At 38.7% G+C, this 20,000-nt stretch overlaps 1 protein-coding gene across 1 annotated transcript in view; it reads left to right on the top strand.

Annotated features, from left to right (window-relative positions):
• Nucleotides 1–18,798, top strand: part of LOC113821507 (beta-1,3-galactosyltransferase 5-like) — a 62,897-nt gene extending 44,099 nt beyond the window's left edge. Inside the window, exon 5 of the mRNA XM_070144753.1 lies at nucleotides 18,145–18,798. Within this exon, the coding sequence (XP_070000854.1) occupies nucleotides 18,145–18,702 (558 nt within the window). The 3' untranslated portion in view covers nucleotides 18,703–18,798. The remainder of the gene's footprint in view (nucleotides 1–18,144) is intronic.
• The last annotated feature ends 1,202 nt before the right edge of the window (nucleotides 18,799–20,000 follow it).

The following is a 20,000-nucleotide window of genomic DNA, read 5'->3' as shown; positions in this document are numbered from 1 at the left end:
ATAAGAGAACTAATGGGTTAAAATCACTTACAACACCCAATAAAATACTTTGAATAAGGGATTCACAATAAGATTAAGTAAAATAATTAAATTAATTGAGATTTAAGATTGATTCCTAAATATCAAATGGAACTCGGTAATCTTATATATATATATATATATATATATATATATATATATATATATATATATATATATATCTTACTAGTGAGATAAAAAGCCTTTCCTTGAAGCCTGGGAGCGATTTCGAAGGACATAGAATGCATCACATGTTAAACACTTGTTGAATTGACATTATGAGGGAAAGGGCGACGTCAAAAAGACCCATTTGGAAAGTGTGGTGCAAGCTAATGCCACGTCGCGATTCCACCTGGTGTGGGTGTTGTCACCTAGAGGTTATCGCTTTATGTTACTATTATTTTTTCTTTTGCCTGTGGGAGAGTTATAGTGAGAAAATATATTCTAAAGTATTTCTTTACCTCCTGGAGTGATCGATATATATTTGGCGAAGCCGATCACTACAGCTGACCTTAAGTAGAAGAGTGCTTCGGGTCTGGGGTGGGAAGCTGACTACACCTACTGTAGTCTCGTGTGATATGTTTTACTTTATGAAACAGAAATAACGATATCGAGCGTGGCGAAAGGCCCCGGACCCCAGGGTAACTTCTGTAGCACACGATTTATTAATTTGTTGTTCCTGCGTTATATACAACGGTCCGTGAAAGTGAAAAGTTCATGCACGAGTGGGGGCTATCAACCAGCGGCACGTGGCCAAGGTTATTAAGCAAATGGATCCTATTCAATGTTTCAATCTAGATAAGGTTATAGTTTTGTCTCTTAGAAAAGTGATTACGGAGAATGTTTTCTACGCTTGAAAGTAGATTTGATGTAAAATGTAGTGTTTTTCATTCTGAAATAATTTCTGAGATCTTGTTTATTAGCATTGTATTTATGACAGGGTATAATTAGACAAGCTATTGTGAGGATGTTTGTATAATGTGAGCATTGCGGAAGGAAATTTCTTTCAATATAGGGAGTGAGGTGGGTCAGTTTTGAGGCATTGACCTTAAGTTACGTCAATGTTGGGGTTATAAAACCTATCTAGATTTTATCTCTTTATTGTCGAGCGACCAAGTTGTCAGGTCTACAAATGAGAGGAGAGGAGCGAGACATCATGACTTTCTTCTGCTAGGGCTAAGGAAAAGGTGGGTAATTTAGATTTCAGGCCATAGGTATTCCATTGGAGGATAGTGATCTTTCATGCTGGAGTGGTGTTAATCATCATTGGAGTCAAGTCAAGACTCAATATAATGTTGGTATCCATTAACTGCAACTGGAATACTTTCCGGTATGTGTATAACAGGAGGGGACCTATCATTTAAGGTTGAATAACATACTGTGCCAATTGGTGGAACGTGGAGGCCGAAGTCGTGGCTGCTGAGAGGTAGAGGTTAGGTCTTTGTGATTTAGGGTATCTTGATCCAGCGGTTTCCCATCTTCTTGAATATCACTAGTTGGTGAAGATCTTCGGAAATGTTTCCTTTGTGGAGTTCCATTGGATGACTCAAATTCAGGTGTGGGTGTGATATGCACCGGGTTTGGACTTGGGTGACCCTGAGGGACGAGGGAGATGGACTGCTGAGTGGTGTAGAGAAGGTTGTCTAGCGTCGTTGAAGAGTTGGTACTGGTGTTGACTGGGACAGAAGTGTGATTCTCTTCAGTCTGCTTGTCCACTAGTGTTTGTCCCATCTGCAATTTTGTTGCCAAAAATTCTATGTCTTGTGCAGAATTGCTGGGTTTGCCACAGCTAGAACTCTAACTATTGTAATGAGGCGTTAGTTTGGAGGGATTAGGTCTGGCAGGGATGGAAGGTCTGGCACTGGTGGTCGAGTTGGTCATGGAGGAATTGGCTGTGGCAGGGCATGCTGTTTTGTTCCAGGCGGGGAGTTTCTGTGGAAAAACTCGATGTTCGTTGCACTACTGCAATGGGTTCACCAGAAGGATAGGCGAGACAACTCTTCCCGGACACCCGGTGTTCCAGGCATGGTGTCCTTTACCACGGTTTGGGCACTTTGCCGTCGGATGTTTGCCTTCTTTGTATTTTGTTATGCAGACGTCAGCGAGGTGAGGGTCAGAGCAAATCCCACAGTGTGCTTGACTTTTGCATTTGGCTACATGGTGACCAAAACAGTGGTATTTGCTGCAGCGTGTAGGCTCTGGGTAATGTTCTTGGAAAGTGCCGAAGATGCCTAGGTTTATTTCTTTAATTGGGTCTAGAATGGTTACCTGTACTTACATCGTCTCTTCTTTAGAGGGTCGAGCTATCAAGCGAGAGGCAGACTCGGCAAGTGGGTGGTCGCAAAGTCGGTTTAGTGGAAAGCCGTGGGTATCTTTCCAGGACCATGATTATCTTCTTGGGAGGTGGGGTGTACAGTATAATGACAGTCATATTGTTGCTAAGATCCTTAGTATTCTGTAGTATCTGTAAGGTGTCAGGGTCTTTGAGCTGGAGTATGTAATCCCCTTTGGGGATAAGGAAAGTCCTTCTCTAAGGCTAACAATGCTACTATAGATGTGGCATAGTCTTCGTTCGGTGAAATGATGAAGCTTGAAGACTTCGCTGCTGAGAGAGTGGGCATGGATTGGAAAACGTTTGAGACTGGAGCACTTTGTGATGTCATGATCTCTACTATCTTTACTGAGGGTGCAGTGTTATTTTCGATAAATGGAACTTCTGTGTCTCCCTGTGTTGATGAGCTGGCGGAGGTCTTCTTGGCTGCAGAGGTAGGTGATGGTGTTTTCTTCTTAAGCTTGGCCATGATGATGGAAGACAAAAGCTAGGAAGACGCCTTCTCAGTGTAACTCAACCCCCGGCGACCACAGGTAGACCAAGTCCGGTGGCTTATGAACCTGATCGGCGATGTTAGCTCGGACGGTTTGGGCGGTTCCACGGTAGGAGTCGACCAATCATAAGTCAGGTGAGGTGCCTAAAGGGAGACTTGACACCCCTATATCTTGGAGACGACAATTGGCCCTTGGTGCACCTAGTTTGGGTGTATTTGCGTAATACCTGCTTTGGGCTAGTGACCTTAATTACAAACCAGAGTGCTTGTAATTAAAGCACAAAGCATAGTGGCAACCAGTGGTTTCACTGAGAGGTGTTCGGCTGAACACATAAGGGCTCTGGCCTGTTCGGCAGGGTACCGACCCGACCAGCCCTACCATACCAACGCTGCTGGGAGCCCTTTTATGAGACCATTTTCCTCACTTTTCATCATCCTGTCATTAATTAGCTCTGCTAGATTCCCTATTCCCGCCATCATTCACCCTCGCTATGACAAATTATTGGTCACTAAATCAAATTATAATGGAGAGCCCATCTCTTTTGAGGTGACTCTTCAGAAGATCTTCACTCTCACTGAGGTGGGTGTCACACACCTCTTTAAAGTACATAATGGCTTCAAGAATTGACCCCCTTCCTTTCGGCCGAAGGCCAAAAGGAATTGAAAGATCACGGCTTCTTATCAGTTCCCTCCCCCAAGACGAAGGCAAAAAGCACGGTCGTGGCTAAAAAAAATAGACAGGACGATCCTCCCACAATCGGGCACGTCCATCATCCAGGTTACCGCCAAGAACGGTGTCATTGTTATTGATGTTTATAATCCGCCTGTTAACACTGACACCTCATTTTGCAACAACACCCACAATAAAAACCCAAAGAAACTGCACAAGCACGAAACTCTACAAAGAACATAGAACAAAAGCGCAAACAAATTTCGCCACTAAACATGCACTCTAAAAAAAACAAAAAAGATCCCCCAATCCCTCACCCTCCTGTTCATGGGATGGCTCCGAGATCGATGTCGAAGTCGTTCCCGTTGCCGAGGTTGAGCTCCCTGCCCCTCTGGAGGGATCCGTTGCCGTGTTCCCCTCTTGGGGGGCCATGGGACAGCGCAGAAACATTAGGAATTGGTCCGCCAATTCCCAGGATTTCCACCCTGTGTACTGCTTTCAGGACTCTTCCTGACCTCGAGGAACCGTCGATTGAGGCATACTAATGATCGTACAAGCCAATGTAAAGTGTCTTTTCTCAATAAGTAACATGTTTTATACCTTTCTAGAACAAGAATGCCCCAATGTGGTCTTACTGAAATCTATAATCAGTAATTGGTATAAAATTCGGCATTACAGTTACACATCTAGGCAAACCGGAGACGGTTTGCACATGGGGTCCTATATTCTCATTAAATCCACCAACACCTCCGAGTTTCTCACGCTCCCATTCACCCACCCTGATTTCATGGCAGTCAGGATATTCACCCCACAGGGCCACATTATCCTTCCCACTGCCTATATCAGAGCATTAACTAATTTGCCTCTTGCCGATTTCAACAAATTGTTTAACTATCCAAACCCACCAGTCTTCTTTGCCAGAGACATCAACACCACTCACACCACACTACACCACAGCTCTACCAATGCACATGGTAGGCAACTCCTTTTTATATTTGAAACAAAAAGACCACTACATAGGACCCGACTTCTTTACTTCATACACAACCACAGGAAAGGACCGCCCTGATCTCGTCTTCCGGATCAGGGCAGCATTTGCCTACCATACACACTTACATCCCGGTCTGAACTTCGGTTCAGACCATATACACATCATTAGCAAAATTTCCACATCACCAATAGTAAACAAAGAAAGACAATCTTTCCGGTATAAACAAGCAGACTAGGGGTCAATTACATACAAATTTAGTTAACAAAACTTTCAGTTCAATCTTGATGGGCTCGATTCCCAAACAACAGATGGGCATTGGAACTACATCTTTGCCTTCATCGCATTTACTATGTCGAGTACTATCCCCAGGTTATCGATAGTCTTGATAACGACCGACAAAATTATTGGATTAATTTTGTTTAAAAAGTAGAATTTAACAGAGTTCGCAATACACGGGAATTTCGGCAGAAAATTCATCAACTTCAAGGTATTAACTCCCCCCCCCCATCACTCACAATAACGTAAATGTTTCAAGTCCCGTGGATGTTATATAGCTTTTTGAAGAACACTGGGCTCAAGTCCTCTACCTCACCCTCCTCATCCCCTGTTCACTCAAGAATTCAGGATATTGATCCCATAATCAACACAACACTGGAAGCGCAACATTTCTCACCGGCTTTCAATCTCGAAATAAGCGTATGGTGAGCTGTCAACCTGTGGCTGGCGCAAGAAAGTGTGAAACACTCGATGCGCAGGATTCTATATGAGGGTATAGATAAATATAAAAATATGCAAATGAAGTATAATAACATTACTAAAAGACTTTAAAGGCTTAAATGCGTACCAGCAGACACAGATAATTAGCCATATATCGTTTCGACAAGCGCGTAATGATACTGCATTCGTGGGTCAGTGTTGTGTTTTTCCTCGTAAGGTAAATAAGCTCATCGAATTTGAATTTAAAAGGCGGCCGCGCGTTATATTTTCGTCAATTAGCGGTGACTATAAGGCCGGCGCATCTTAAACTATATGCTTTCCCCTTCTATTTTTCCCGCTCTTTAAGATAGCGGTGTCCATTTCCCTCTATCTACGCGCGTCCGTCTCTGTAACCTCTACCCATATATGATATAAGAGAACAGTAACAAGCCTTACATGACATATCGCAGAAAAATTAATACGAAAGCATATAAAGCTTAAACTCTATTTTGTTGTATATGGTAGTAGTGTATATTTTTAATATTATATTTCTACATATATGTGTATATATACATATACACACATAAATGCATATAGATGTATATATATATATATATATATATATATATATATATATATATATATATATATATATATATATGCATGTGTGTATACAAATGTGTTTAAATATTTATATGTGTGTGTATACTGTATATATAGGTATGTATGTATGTACACATTTCTGTATGTATATATAATATATATACATATATGCACACATACACGCGCGTGCGCGTAAATACATTTAAACTAGTATTTAGTGCAATAATATCCTCATTAACATCATCGTTACTAATATTGCACCATACAGTGCAGCATCAACTTTGAACTTCCGAGGGATCGGATTCCGATCGGAGAGGTTATAATGTTCATGATAAAAATGCAAAATGCGGTAATGCAAATTAAGAAATAACATTGAAATAAGGGGACCTAAGTGAAGTGAGAAATGTTGGGATAGATTCTAACATACACAGTAAAGTCTTCTCAAAATATTTCTATTTCAAAATAATTGTTAAACAATCACACAAACACTATCCAAATTTTCTGTTTCGTTTTGCCTATTATGAAATAAATGTTCGTTGAGTGCAGGCTTAACAGTAAAGAAGAAAACTCTCGAACGCCACCATGAAAAACACATTCAAGCTGGCGCTCCACCACCACTCAAGTTCCAATAATATAACGCCAGTTCAAAGTGTCGGAACGTCGGAAGTTGGAGTGTTTAGAGTACGAAACTGGTCCACCGCCAGTTGAGCGCCAACGCCAGGTTGGCGGTAGGGTTTTAAAGTACGGCTCTATGGGCCGTGCTTTAAAAGTCTATTGCCACTATATATATATATATATATATATATATATATATATATATATATATATATATATATCATCATCATCATCATGGGGGCTGACGCCGACGGGGGCGCATAGCCGCATCCACCCTTCGCTTCCACCTACGAGGATCCCTCATGGCTAGACGCCAGGCAGGGACTCGGCCCATCTCTAGTTCTTCACGGCAGGTTTGGTCGATCTGCCCAAGCCATGACTTCCTCGGTCGTCCCACAGGCCTCCTCCACCCAGGGTTGTCTCGAATAGAGACGACCTGATGGGCAGGATCATCCTGAGGAAAGCGAGCCAGGTGGCCGTATAGCCTGAGTTGGCGATCACGGATTGTGCAGATAACAGGGCTTGTGCCAGTCTCACGGTGCAACCGTTGGTTGGACACATGGTCCCGCCAACAGTACCCCATGATCTGGCGCAAGGACCTATTGCAAAAGGCTTCAAGACGAGCCTCCAAGGCACAGGACAATGTCCAGGTTTCGCTACCGTATAGCAAAACTGGCATATATATATATATAAAACCTGGTTTAAGCTATTTTGAATTTCCCGCCAACGTAGGGTGCTGCCCTCTGTTGCGAAGCGGATGAAAGTGAGACATGTGAGCAGCCATTTGTGTTTGTGAAGCTGGTAATGTGCTTTATATAAAACTCTTCAATGTGATGGATTATGATAGCGTCAACACCTGGAAAACGCCAGAAACTGAGTCAAAACCAGTAGAATCATGTGGACTAGTGTTTATTTAGGATTTTGTATATCTTTCCCTTTCAAACATGACATGAAAGAGGCAACGTTACAGTAACAGTAATATCTGTGATTTATTCTTTACCTTTCAAGGCCTTATGTTAATTTCTTATGTTAATTTCAAGATTATGAAGGATAATTATTTAAGTGTCAATGATGCTATATGTTTTCATGTTTCTAAGTAGGCATGTTCTGATTCCTTACAGTTGGACCGTTTTGTAGGACGAATAAATGATCAAACCCAAGAAAACGAGTACCTTAGTTTGGCGTATTTAATTAACCACCATCAACACTAAGAAAGTTAACCAATAAAGCATAACCATAACACAGTTAGGTGTGTTACAATATATATATATATATATAAACCTATGATCTATCAATTTATCAATCTATTTGTGTGTGTGTGTGTGTGCATATATATGTGTATATATATGTATATATATATATATATATAATCTATATATAATATATATATATGTATGTATATATATGTATATATATATGTATATACATATGTATATGTATATGTATATGTATGTATGTATATATATATATATATATATATGTATATGCTTATGTATATGTATATGTATATATGTATATATATATAAATATATATATATATATATATATATATATATATATATATATATATATATATATATATATATATATATATATATATATAACCAAATGTACATATTTATGTAAGGGCATAGACATACGGAGGCGCTCGCGGTCTGGCGCTCACGAGCGACTCGAATCCTTACTCTAAAAACAAGGCAACGCCAGGGACCGCCAGCGCCACTGCTGGCGTTCGGCCGCCACGAAAAGTGCTAACTCCGACAATAACCGCTACTATCTAGCGAATCAAAACATGAAATTGGCGCGAAATTTGATGCTTGTTGACTTTTTCATCTAGGCTATCACTTCAAATACCAATAAAATATTATTAACCTACAGCTTATCTTATAGAAATAAGTGCATGCACATGCACTTACACCTTAATACTATCACACATATTCATAATCTTTCTAACATATACAAGCAGGCACATATACATTCACAGTATTTATAATGCCTACTTTTATCCCCTTAATCCTTCTAACCTGTCAATTTTACCCTTTCCCTCTCATTGTAATCTTGATTGTCAATAGTATTACTATTTACATGTTCATTTGTACGATTAATAACCCATTGTTAAATGACCATGTTTATGTGAAAATTGTCACAAATTAATCTTCTCTGACACATATCAAATGTCTTCTCGCAATCAAATTCATAATTCTTCAATGAATTGCATCATATCTTAGTTCAGAACCTATAGTAGGGTTCCTTACATTAGAAATGAGATATGAGGGCATACACACAATATTTTCAAGCAAACATTCTATGTACTGAGGTTGCTCTAATTCTGTGCTGCAGTCAATGTTTACCAAAAATCTGCAGTTTTACAGATGTCATGTACAAGCACCACATATAATTCTAAAGCAGGATGACATGCACACTGTCTCTAAAATGCCAATTTCCCCTGATACACCAGGAAACTCAGTAATACCCTGACATTTTTGACCGTGTTTGCATGGCTGTGCTGTCAGGAAGACGACCTATCTTTGGAAATTTTTTGCATCTTACTGTAATATTTCCTGGAAACATATATTCACAAATTCCTGGGATCATTCAAGATTATCTACTAATTTCAATTGCAGTCTACATGTAGCCTATCAGTAATACCAATGTTATGTGTATGCCCATACATAAATATATACATTTATTTACACACACATAGCTATCTATCTATATACATATATGTATATAGTGTGTGTGTATTCAAACATATGCAAATATATATATAATAATGTGTATATATGTATAAATATATATGTATATATATGTATGTATATATACTTATGTATTATATATATATATAATTATATATATATATATATATATATATATATATATATATATATATATATATATATATATATATATATATATATATATATATATCGTGTGTGTATGTGTGTACACACACAGGCATACAATGCAAGTCATAAGTAATATTTCGGCTATGCCAAGACTAGGAAATTGCGAAATATTTGTGATTCTTGCATATTATCATCATGTTTTTAATACTATGTAATGCGCATTGAAGATTATACAAAATGCATTTGCTTCATGTTCAGCGAATTATTATGAAATAACGTTGAAATAAGGCGACCTCAGTGAGGCGAGAAGTGTTGGGATAGATTCTAACATACGCAGTAAAGTCTTCTCAAAATATTTCGATTGTAAAATAATTGCTAAATGATCATAAAAAACACTATCAAAATTTTCTGTGTCGTTTTGCCTATTATTAGATAAATATTCGTTGAGTGTAGGCTTAACAGTATAGATGAACAATGTCGAACGCCACCATGAAAATCACGTGTCATTCATGCTGGCGCTCCACCGCCACTCAGGTTCCAATAATATAACGCCAGTTCGGGGCGTCGGAACGCCAGGCGTTCGAAGTTCGGGTGTTTAAAGTACGAAACTGGTCCACCGGCACTTGGACGCCAGCACCAGTGGTGGCGGTAGACTTTGAAAGTACGGCCCATAATAAACTCTCTTTAACTTCGTTGGAGAGCCCGACGGAAAGCAGACTTTGGCATAACAGTCGTTTCCCTTATTTTGTTATTACCAGTATCCTTGCTTGGGTAATGACGAACCCTTCAATGGGTATGCGTAATTTTCTAAGAAAGCTTTAGGTAGTTTATTGCATGAATATTATGTTAAGGGACCCGTCCGGTCTTCTTTCGCCGTTTTTCGCCCATCTTGCCGAAATCGAATTAAATGCATTTCCAAGGAGTTCCAAGGCCTCCACTTCTTCCCTGAAAATTTCAAGGCCGATTGTTGTTTCTAGGTGGCAGTGGCCCTTTTCGATGTCGACCGAAATATATATTTTTCATCTTACCTTAGAAAATCGGCAATTGTGACGTAATGATTAGATATAACTTTTTAAAATGAGATTATTTTCTGAAAGCTTAAGTTCCACATAAGATGAGACCAACCTTCCTTTTCAGAGTATTTTTTTTTTTTTTTAAATCTGGCAAGCGTCCAAAAAACAATAACAAAGAATGTTTTCATACAAATAAATAATGATATGCCGATCATATGGAGCATTTTATTTTCTTTGTTTTTATCATATATAGTTTGACCTATGAGCAAAATATTTCGAAAAGGCAAACCTTCCCCCCAAAAGTGGGGGTACGTTTTTATTAGTGTGATTTAATCCCGCATTTTCCCTGGAACCTTTCATGCCCTCCCCTCCTATCGGGGCCAAGTTTGTCGCTAACGAGGGGTTTCCGCGCAATAAAAAACACAAATAAACTATATATTTGTAATGTGGACAGTGAGAGGAATCCAACGATACCAAAATCGTCGATATCGGAGCGGCGGAGGTAATATAGAAAATTACCGATTGTTCTATGCAGCTATCATATCAGAATAGCTGTATGTTTTTTTTTCTTTCTTTCTTTTTTTATGGTCGATGTGGGCCTACATTCTAGCATTGTCTGCTAGTTTTCAGAATGCAGGTAGATGATAGAGGACTATGGTGGAAGACTACTCTTATATCTTGTTTTGTTAATACAAAAATAATCATGAAAAAATGAGAAATCGAAAAATGTCAATTTCTCGAAACCACCTCTGTAATCTTCAAAAAATTCTAGAAAATTCAATTTTAATCTGAAGTAAATATTTTATGGCTAAATGAAAAATCTAGTGCTTATTGCATTTAGTTTTTGCGATTTTTGCTTGTACAATCTTGTAAAAAAGACATATGTAAAGAAAAAATCACACTTTTGATTTTTCTAATAGTCGGTTACATCAAAAATTTATAGTAAAAAAAGTCTAAATCGAAAAAAGTGCTTGCAGCAAGCACGAGATTTAGGATGAATCTGTTTAAAAATAACATCAGAAAGACTTTTTTTTTCCTGGATCTGATATACTCCCTGAAACTGATAATTTTTTAAATGTTTTTTTTCGATTTTTTGACAATAATTAAAAAACCAAAAAAGTCTAAGGATCCTGTGTTTCATCAAAATTGGCAAGAAAAATCGAAATATCGAAAAAAAAAACGCCTAAAACAGTTCCATTGTACAATACCTAATGCAAAGATTGTATTTTATGAGATTTGGAAGTGCCTTGTATGCTGGTTTAAATTTTCTTTTTCTGAAAGGGAGGTTCGTCCTCTTCTATGCTACCCAGGGGCCTCCCATGGGTATTTTGGGAGACATTGGCCTCCATGCCCTGTATCTCATTGCCAGGGAGACACATCTGCTCGGAGGAACATACCAAAACCTTATGAAGCACTATCAGGAGCCAACTGGACGAGGTGTGATCCAGATTGTGATTTTGTATCCTCCTCTTTACATTGCTTTTTTTCTTGAGTTGATTCAGCATTTGGTATAATTGTATTATTAAATTCTTTAATTTGAGCCATTAATTATTTAACCATTTTCTTCAAATCATCAAATTCCTTATCCTTCGCTGCAAACTATATGTGCAAAATATTGGATTTGCTGGTCAAACCTTCAGATTTGCTCTTGTCTTCACGGTAACTAACATAATGACCTCTCATGTATGCTAATATTTCAGTCTCCTTCAGGCTGCTGTATTTGGCAGAGCCAGACTGATGGGAACCTCCACAGTTAGCACACGAGAGTGTCCTGGTACATTCAGTAGTGTGATGAGCTCCAGCATATTTACCACTAGTAAATTTATGTGTCCTAATCGTTGAACATTAGGTCTTGTACAAATTCGTATCCGATAAAGACATAATCAAGAATTTCACTTTAAGTAAAGTTCATAAAACACAATCCAGTTTTGGTTCGCTTATTCTTGTCTTTCTTGATCTTGCAGTTCACGTCTACTATGCCTTGGTATTTCATATTTTAAAAAATTTCACTTACATCCATTGTTCTCAAATCCCTGTGAAAGATTACTCCCTTTCAGGTATTTGGGCCAAAAGGAATAGTTACTTTTTGACAAAGTCGCCATCCACTTGGCTATCAAGTACTTTGATGATGAGGTTAACGTTCAGAAGAGACTGATTTTCATTCACGCATCTTACAGGCAAATACCTTGCATTGGTAGGGGTTCCGTTGTTCATAGTCGATTTGGTCTTAGAAGAGTCATGGGTCAAGGAAGAGTGACGTTGTCTTGAAGGGACAAGTAAACCCTTAAATATTGTTATCAACCTATCAGTAATAACTAAGAGAGAGTATGGCAGTCACATTAAGAAAGGGAAGGAATTTAGAACAAGAAAAAGTGCGCCAAATGACGCCCCAGACTACTGGGCCTCAATGCCCGCAAGGGCTGCAGGTTTGATGTGGGTGTTGACTACAACTACTCTAGTCTCGTGTCTGCTGCAAAATCAAGAGCACTTAAGGTGCAGGGAAAACACAATGCAACATAAATCCACAAAGGGATAAATTTACGTAATTTACGTTATCACAGAAGCAATGATGCCGCGCAAAAACAAGGTCTTAGACACCAAGGTCACTCCTGTGTCACATGACTTTTTATTTATTGCTGTTTTGGTTTCCGTTTAGGTTTGGGCATAAAGACATCCATAATGCGAGTGATACACGAGTGGAAAAGCTAAACCAGTGACTGCAGGCTTCCAGGGATATATATATATATATATATATATATATATATATATATATATATATATATATATATATATATATATATTCACTTTGCTCCCTGTAGGACTGCTGCTTCCGTGAGCGAGCTCTTGGGGAGAGTTTATGCTACCTTCTCTTGGCATTTACTATCTTTTAAAGTCTTTAGGGGAGACTCGTACATTGGCGAGAGCCGCGACCATGACAATACAACACAAAATTGTTTTTCACTGAACCACCCAGAACATCTGTGAGAACGAGGAGAGTCCTTAAAGGCTTACTCCACTTCTGCACAGAAAATAAGCTCTTAACGAATTTTGCTTCTGATGTAGTTTTGCTGAGGAACTACCATTTGTCAAACGGATCGAGAGGGTAGGGGTGGAAGCGGAGTTGCCATGTACACAGGGCTGGCAGCTCTTTTGGAGCAGTATTTCTGCAATTTTCTAAATATTAGATGATAAAGAAAACGGATATAAATATTGAAATTGATCCATACGTTATCATAAGCAGATGATTATTAGATTACAGTTACAGTGCGTAAAGTCAGATTCTGATGATTATAGGACTCCCTGCATTACTGTCTTGTTCATTGCACTGCCTAAAACAATGAACAATATATACATTATTAAACCAATAATATAACAACATTAAACAGCATAGAATACACCCGCAATTCTTTATAGAAAATGTATTAGATGTATAACTTAAGATATGCGACATTGGACCTCTAAATCTGATTCATTTTAAAAGAATATGTATGTTGCAAGGCTAAAGGCCTAAAGTCACTCTATGGGACTTTGGCTCTGTGTTTGTGATGCCCAGAAGACCCAGCTGAAGTGACATTAGATGAAATTACTGCTGTGATGACGTTCGTTCATTTCATATTAGTTCATACCAGGATAGTTTCAATAATTTTTATGGCTGATTGTTCTGTAAGTCCTAGTTCTTGGTAGCTTGTTGCAAAAGTTTTCGATATTAGGTTATTTTTTTAAAAGCCTGCAAGCCTTATTGTGTTCACACAGTTCCCTCTGGCAATCTGGTGCCCATCATCGAACTCTGTGCCTAATGCTATCTGTTGAAGTCTTGGGAATGAATATCATTGCTCCATGGAATTTTAAACATTGTTTACTTTACCATCAATGGTTTCTCCAACAAGTTCGAGCTTGACGCTCCTTGAGAAGCCCATCCAGTCTGCTCTCTTTAAATTAAATTTAGGTGCTGAAGGCGTTATCATTGTGTCGCATGAATATTTAAATTAATCCAAATAGGAAAGTTATTGCTTCCCAACAAATCATCAATGGTGTGCCACAGGAACTTGGCTGCTACTGTTGAAGACCAAAGATAGGTCAAGAAAGCTAAAATTACCGGGGATTATCGTCCGCATGCATCGGACTACCACCATTCAAAAGGACTAATCTAAATCGGTAACAAGCTTAACTATTTGCTCAACTCTATCATTCACCAGGGAACCCAATACAGTATTATGAGCATTGAAATCCCCATAAGTAAATTTGTTTTGTGGCAGACTATCCTGAAGTAAATTCAACATATAGCCAAATACATGCTGTTGATTTTTACTTTGTAAGCAACTAATTCCAAAGTAGAATCAATAGTCACTTCTATTAAAGACAGACTTTGGTGGATTTACATGCAGGGCTGGAATTCTAAACAGAAACAATAGACGACCGACGGATGGAAATGTCTGTAATTTTTCTTTTTCCTATAGACTATGTCTTTATAATTTTTTGTGACTACAGATAGTCTGATGAAAATGAAAATGTCTTTAAAGGAAAACTAAAATATATTCCCCTGTTCAAATAAATTAAACACACACACACACACACACACACACACACACACACACACACACATATATATATATATATATATATATATATATATATATATATATATATATATATATACATACAGAAATGTGTACATACATACATACCTATATATACAGTATACACACACATACATATAAATATTTAAACACATTTGTATACACACATGCATATATATATATATATATATATATATATATATATATATATATATATATATATATATATATATATTACACATATACATACCCATCTATATGCATTTATGGATGTTTATGTATATATACACATACATGCAGAAATATAATATTAAAAATATACAATACTACCATATATAACAAAATAGAGTTTAAGCTTTATATGCTTTCGTATTAATTTTTCTGCGATATGTCATGTAAGGCTTGTTACTGTTTTTCTTGTATCATTTATGGGTAGAGGTTACAGAGACGGACGCGCATAGATAGAGGGAAATGGACACCGGTATCTTTTAGAGCGGGAAAAGTAGAAGGGGATAGCATATAGTTTAAGATGCGCCGGCCTTATAGTCACCGTTAATTGACGAAAATATAACGCGCGGCCGCCTTTCAAATTCAAAGTCGATGAGCTTATTTACCTTGCGAGGAAAAACACAACACTGACCCACGAACGCATTTTTGCATCCGCGAACTAATCCGTGTATCATTACGCGCTTGTCAAAACTATATATGGCTAATTATCTGTGTCTGCTGGTACGCATTTGTCTTTTAGTAATGTTATTATACTTCATTTGCATATTTTTATATTTATCTATACCCTTATATAGAATCCTGCGTATCGAGTGTTTCACACTTTCTTGCGCCAGCTACAGGTTGACAGCTCACCATACCGCTCATTTCGAGATTGAAAGCTGACAGCTCACCATACCGCTCATTTCGAGATTGAAAGCCAGAGAGAAATGTTGAGCTTCCAGTGTTGTGTTGATTATGGGTACTTTTTAAGACTTTTAGAGTGGAATGAAAGAATAATTACTTTGGTAACCATTCCAGTTTTATATCTGAGACCTTCAAGAGCTCCAAATGACGAAAAAGGTGATTAAAATCGAAGCAATCCCAACAGTACAAAGAAATGAAAGTTTCAGTTTCCGGATATAAAGGTATTTGGTTTAATATTTTATGGTGTGAATGCAGCTCTGTCTTGCCGTACATACCGTGGTGGAGAGAATGTATCCTGGGGGCGTTGGGGGGCTTGCCCCCCATCAACCCTCCCCTCGGGCAGTGCTCGAAGGGCACGCCTGGTCACGGCAATTTATATTAATATTTTAGGTTGGTTTATTAGTCAGTAGGTTTTTTGGAGGGATTGGAACGTATGAATTCCCATAGAGTTTTGTCGAAGTGTGGGTTGGGTTCCCGTAGAGTTTTTGATTTCTGGTGCGTCGGCCCGTAAAATTTCAAAGATGGTGGTTACATCTGTAGAGTTTCATTGACCGATTTTAAGCGTTTTTTGTGCTAGTTTTACGCATTTTTGATCGATATTCTTCTTATTTAAGCTTGTTTTACCCCGATGGAGAAATGGTACTCGATCTCCTGTACGATTCATTCGCAGAAGAAACAACGCCGAAAATCGATGAAATCATAGGATTTCATGCAGAAAAACATCATTTTTTTTCGCCTTAGTCTCTGGGAGGGTGCGTCGCTCTCTACAACAATTACCATTATGTATGTATAATTGAATATGTAGACGTAAACTTATATCCTTTTGAATGTAGTTGATATCAATCGATAAATTGTGTCATTTTCAAAATATTTAAAGAAGTGTGACCTTCGAAACCAGTGTCGATGGACGAATGAAGAAGTATGATGGGAGGCGCTGAGGGCCCGCGGATTTTCAACTGATTTCGATAGTTTTCCGTCGTTTGATTTGTAATCTGATGTTGATAACTAATAACTTGTATTTATTGTTATTTCCTAATGTTACATCAGTAAACCAGTGATTTGTTAATTCATACAATTCAAAAACAAAATCAGATTCGTCAACTCGAGTCTAATTCCTAGGAATGGGGGTGGAGCCGCAACTGTGGCACAGCGTAGAAGCTTCGGCAGCGTTGCTGTCGCAATCGGCCAGAAGTCGCAAATGAAAAAAACGATACTTTCTAGTGTAGTTATACAGTTTCTTGGCACCGGAAAAAAGGCCTTTACAAAAAAGCGTCAATTGAGACATTTATTATGATAAGACATGGTAACTATGTTGAAATGTACTGTAGTGTGGTTAAAGGGTGGGGGCATCGACACTCACCCTGCTACAGGAGCTGATGAGTAATCCTCAAACCGTGAATAAGATGTGGGAAAAGCCGGTCTGACTACCACCTACGGGAGTGAGTAAACACAGCTGTTCATGTGTACAGCTTTATTTAGTGAGCACTATGCTACTACAGCCTCGATCACAGAAAGCACGGGAAATCACTGGCAACAGGGTCGCCGTACATAATAAAACATCACAGTGAGGCACAATACACGAAAATATCAAAGATCAAGTTAAAAGTCCTCCCCAGCCACACTCATACCTCTCCACAGTCAAGGTTACCCGCCAACTGCCCTCTGTGGTGACTCCATGGCGCGTCATGGCAGGGGTTGCCAAGTATCCAAATTGTAAGAGATTTGAGTGTGGGTTAAACAAGCTCCTATCAGACCCAAAACTTATTAACTATACTTCTGGAGGTGGGGTGTTTAGAAAAAGGGCAAGGGCTTGCCAAAAGGTCGTCAGAGAAGGCATTAAAAATAAAAGTGAACACCCTAAGTGGGCAACACAACCACCCGTTCGCATAAGCTAATCCATGAATCCAGGGCGCGTTCCTGTAACAAAAATACGTAACTCTACAGTATGATGTATCTATTTTTCTTGAACAAATGTAACTTTTTTATGAGCTTTCTTATCTGCAGTTACAGCATGTATATCGCATTGATTATTAATAAGAAAATAAGTTGTATCATTTCATGAATAACTACTGCTTAGTGTTTACAAGTTCAGTGTTTCCAGCATTAGCTAAATTAGGACATTGTTTTCCTGTCTTTAATGTCATTTCCAGGACGTAATATTGTTTGATAATGTATATATTATTGTGTATGAATAAAACCAACAACAGTTGTATGCCACACTGTGCTTTAGTTCTAATGTTTTTCCCTTCTCTAATAAAACCTAAAAATCGCTCTGCATAAATAAATCATGGGAGTTTTATAGCTTTATAGTTATTAAGCGATTATTTTACGATCAGAGAATATGAAACTAATCATGTCATTTGTGCTCTACTCATCAGATTGACTACAAGGACGAGTACAGACTTCTTGTATACAAGGCCTTAGCGTCTCTCAATTGGGTTATGCTGCGCTGTATGCAGGTGCCTTGGACTTTGCACGCTGATGACGACATTCTCATCGATGTGTTCGCCTTGGCCAAGGTGCTGCAGAGTGTAGATGCCAACTCAACCGAAAAATTCCTGTGTCACTCTGGGACTAGTCCGGTTTTAAGGAAAGGCAAGTGGAGCGTAGACGTGGCAGAATACCCTGCATTGGAATACCCATATTATTGCGCGGGAGGCATGTGGATTCTACAGACCAAGCAAATTCCCCGTCTCCTGGAAGCGTCTAAGGTGGCCCCTTTCTTATGGGTAGACGATGTTTACATATGCGGCATCTTGCGTGAACATGCCGGCATCAAACAGATGCATCTGAATGATAAATACACATTCGAGTTCAACATAACTCACCTTGGTAAAAAATTTGCTTGGTTAAATGCAGGAGCTCAAAGACAAATGGACTGGATAGCAATTCTTGATTATCACAGAAATATATCCGACCAATTTCTCCTGCTTTAGTAGGCTCTGCCTTGGTAATATAATTCTATAAGTGATATGGAAGAAGTGTGTTCTGTAAAATTAGTCACTTATTATAAAAACATTCCATGCTTCACACTTCAAGGGTATTCCTTAACCATGGTGCTATGATGCCTAGAAACGTAACATTGCAGTTAACTGTCAAACAGTTACGTATGGCGTCCAACAGGTTGAGTGGAGGCCTCGCAAACATCAAAATCCATGGAATACAAGGTTTGACAGGCGTCGTGGAGCACACGCGAGATTGATAGCGTCACCTACATCATTCCTCCAGCTCCTGCTCACATCTTGTCATGTGAAAATTTCATTTTCACAATATCTGAATATGTACTTGTATATCAAAGCAGGACTAGTAATTTTGATACTTTTCATTTGATCACCAATACTAAAAGCAGAAACAGGCATGCTCCTTGAGTGTAGCACTTGAATGACATTTGGCCAGTGAGTAATACAGGTGACATTATCAACCTCTTGCACAACCGTTTCCTTCCGTTTCGCGGCTGCCGGCGATCAGCTCTGGTATTATGTAATCTTGTACACATTAAAATACAAAGTTTTGCAATTATCTCTAAATTTTATTGCAGCTTTGCAGTAGTCATATGACAGTAGAATATGTCACGGAAGTCGCTAGACTGATTTCAGTTGCATCTTGCCCACCACCAACTGTAGAGTGCTCATCAGTGCTTACAAGTGATGGTAGTGTGGATACGTGAAGTGCCATTGATTTATAAAACATGTATGTACACAATGTACATTATCCACATCTATATTAACCATACCTATTGGACTTGTGTCTCCTCTTTTGTAAGACATACGTGGCTTGCATGACTTTTTTACTGCACACTGTATGACATCACAGCTATGTTTTGTTTTCTGACCTGAGGTAACTGGCGTGAAAGGACGCATTCTTTCTCTCGTTAGCACGCCTGCTCTCTATCTCAGAATAAACCCAGGGGTTAAGTGAACCTACAGTGTTTACTTCCACCTTCATAACAATGTTTGGAAGTCTCACATGGCGCAGTGAAAACCCTGGGACAACAGATTGGCAAACTTGGTCGTACCCATCATCAGCCGCCATCTTTACTCCTGCAATTCACAGAATCATCAGCTGTTCTCTGCATTGTGTGGTGTTTCAGTGCACCATGCTTCGTCTAAAGGCAGTGTTAATAATGTTGTGCAGTGTTTCCAGGTACCCTCTTTGAAGGCACCCCCTCACCCCTCCCCAGGCAGAGCAATGCTAACACATCCACTCCCGTTATTGTCTCGGCGTTTATTGCCGA

Source organism: Penaeus vannamei, chromosome 32, assembly GCF_042767895.1.
Source record: "Penaeus vannamei isolate JL-2024 chromosome 32, ASM4276789v1, whole genome shotgun sequence".
Taxonomy (NCBI): domain Eukaryota; kingdom Metazoa; phylum Arthropoda; class Malacostraca; order Decapoda; family Penaeidae; genus Penaeus; species Penaeus vannamei.
The sequence above is the reverse complement of the archived record's forward strand: the minus strand, read 5'-3'. Positions and strand labels throughout refer to the sequence as shown.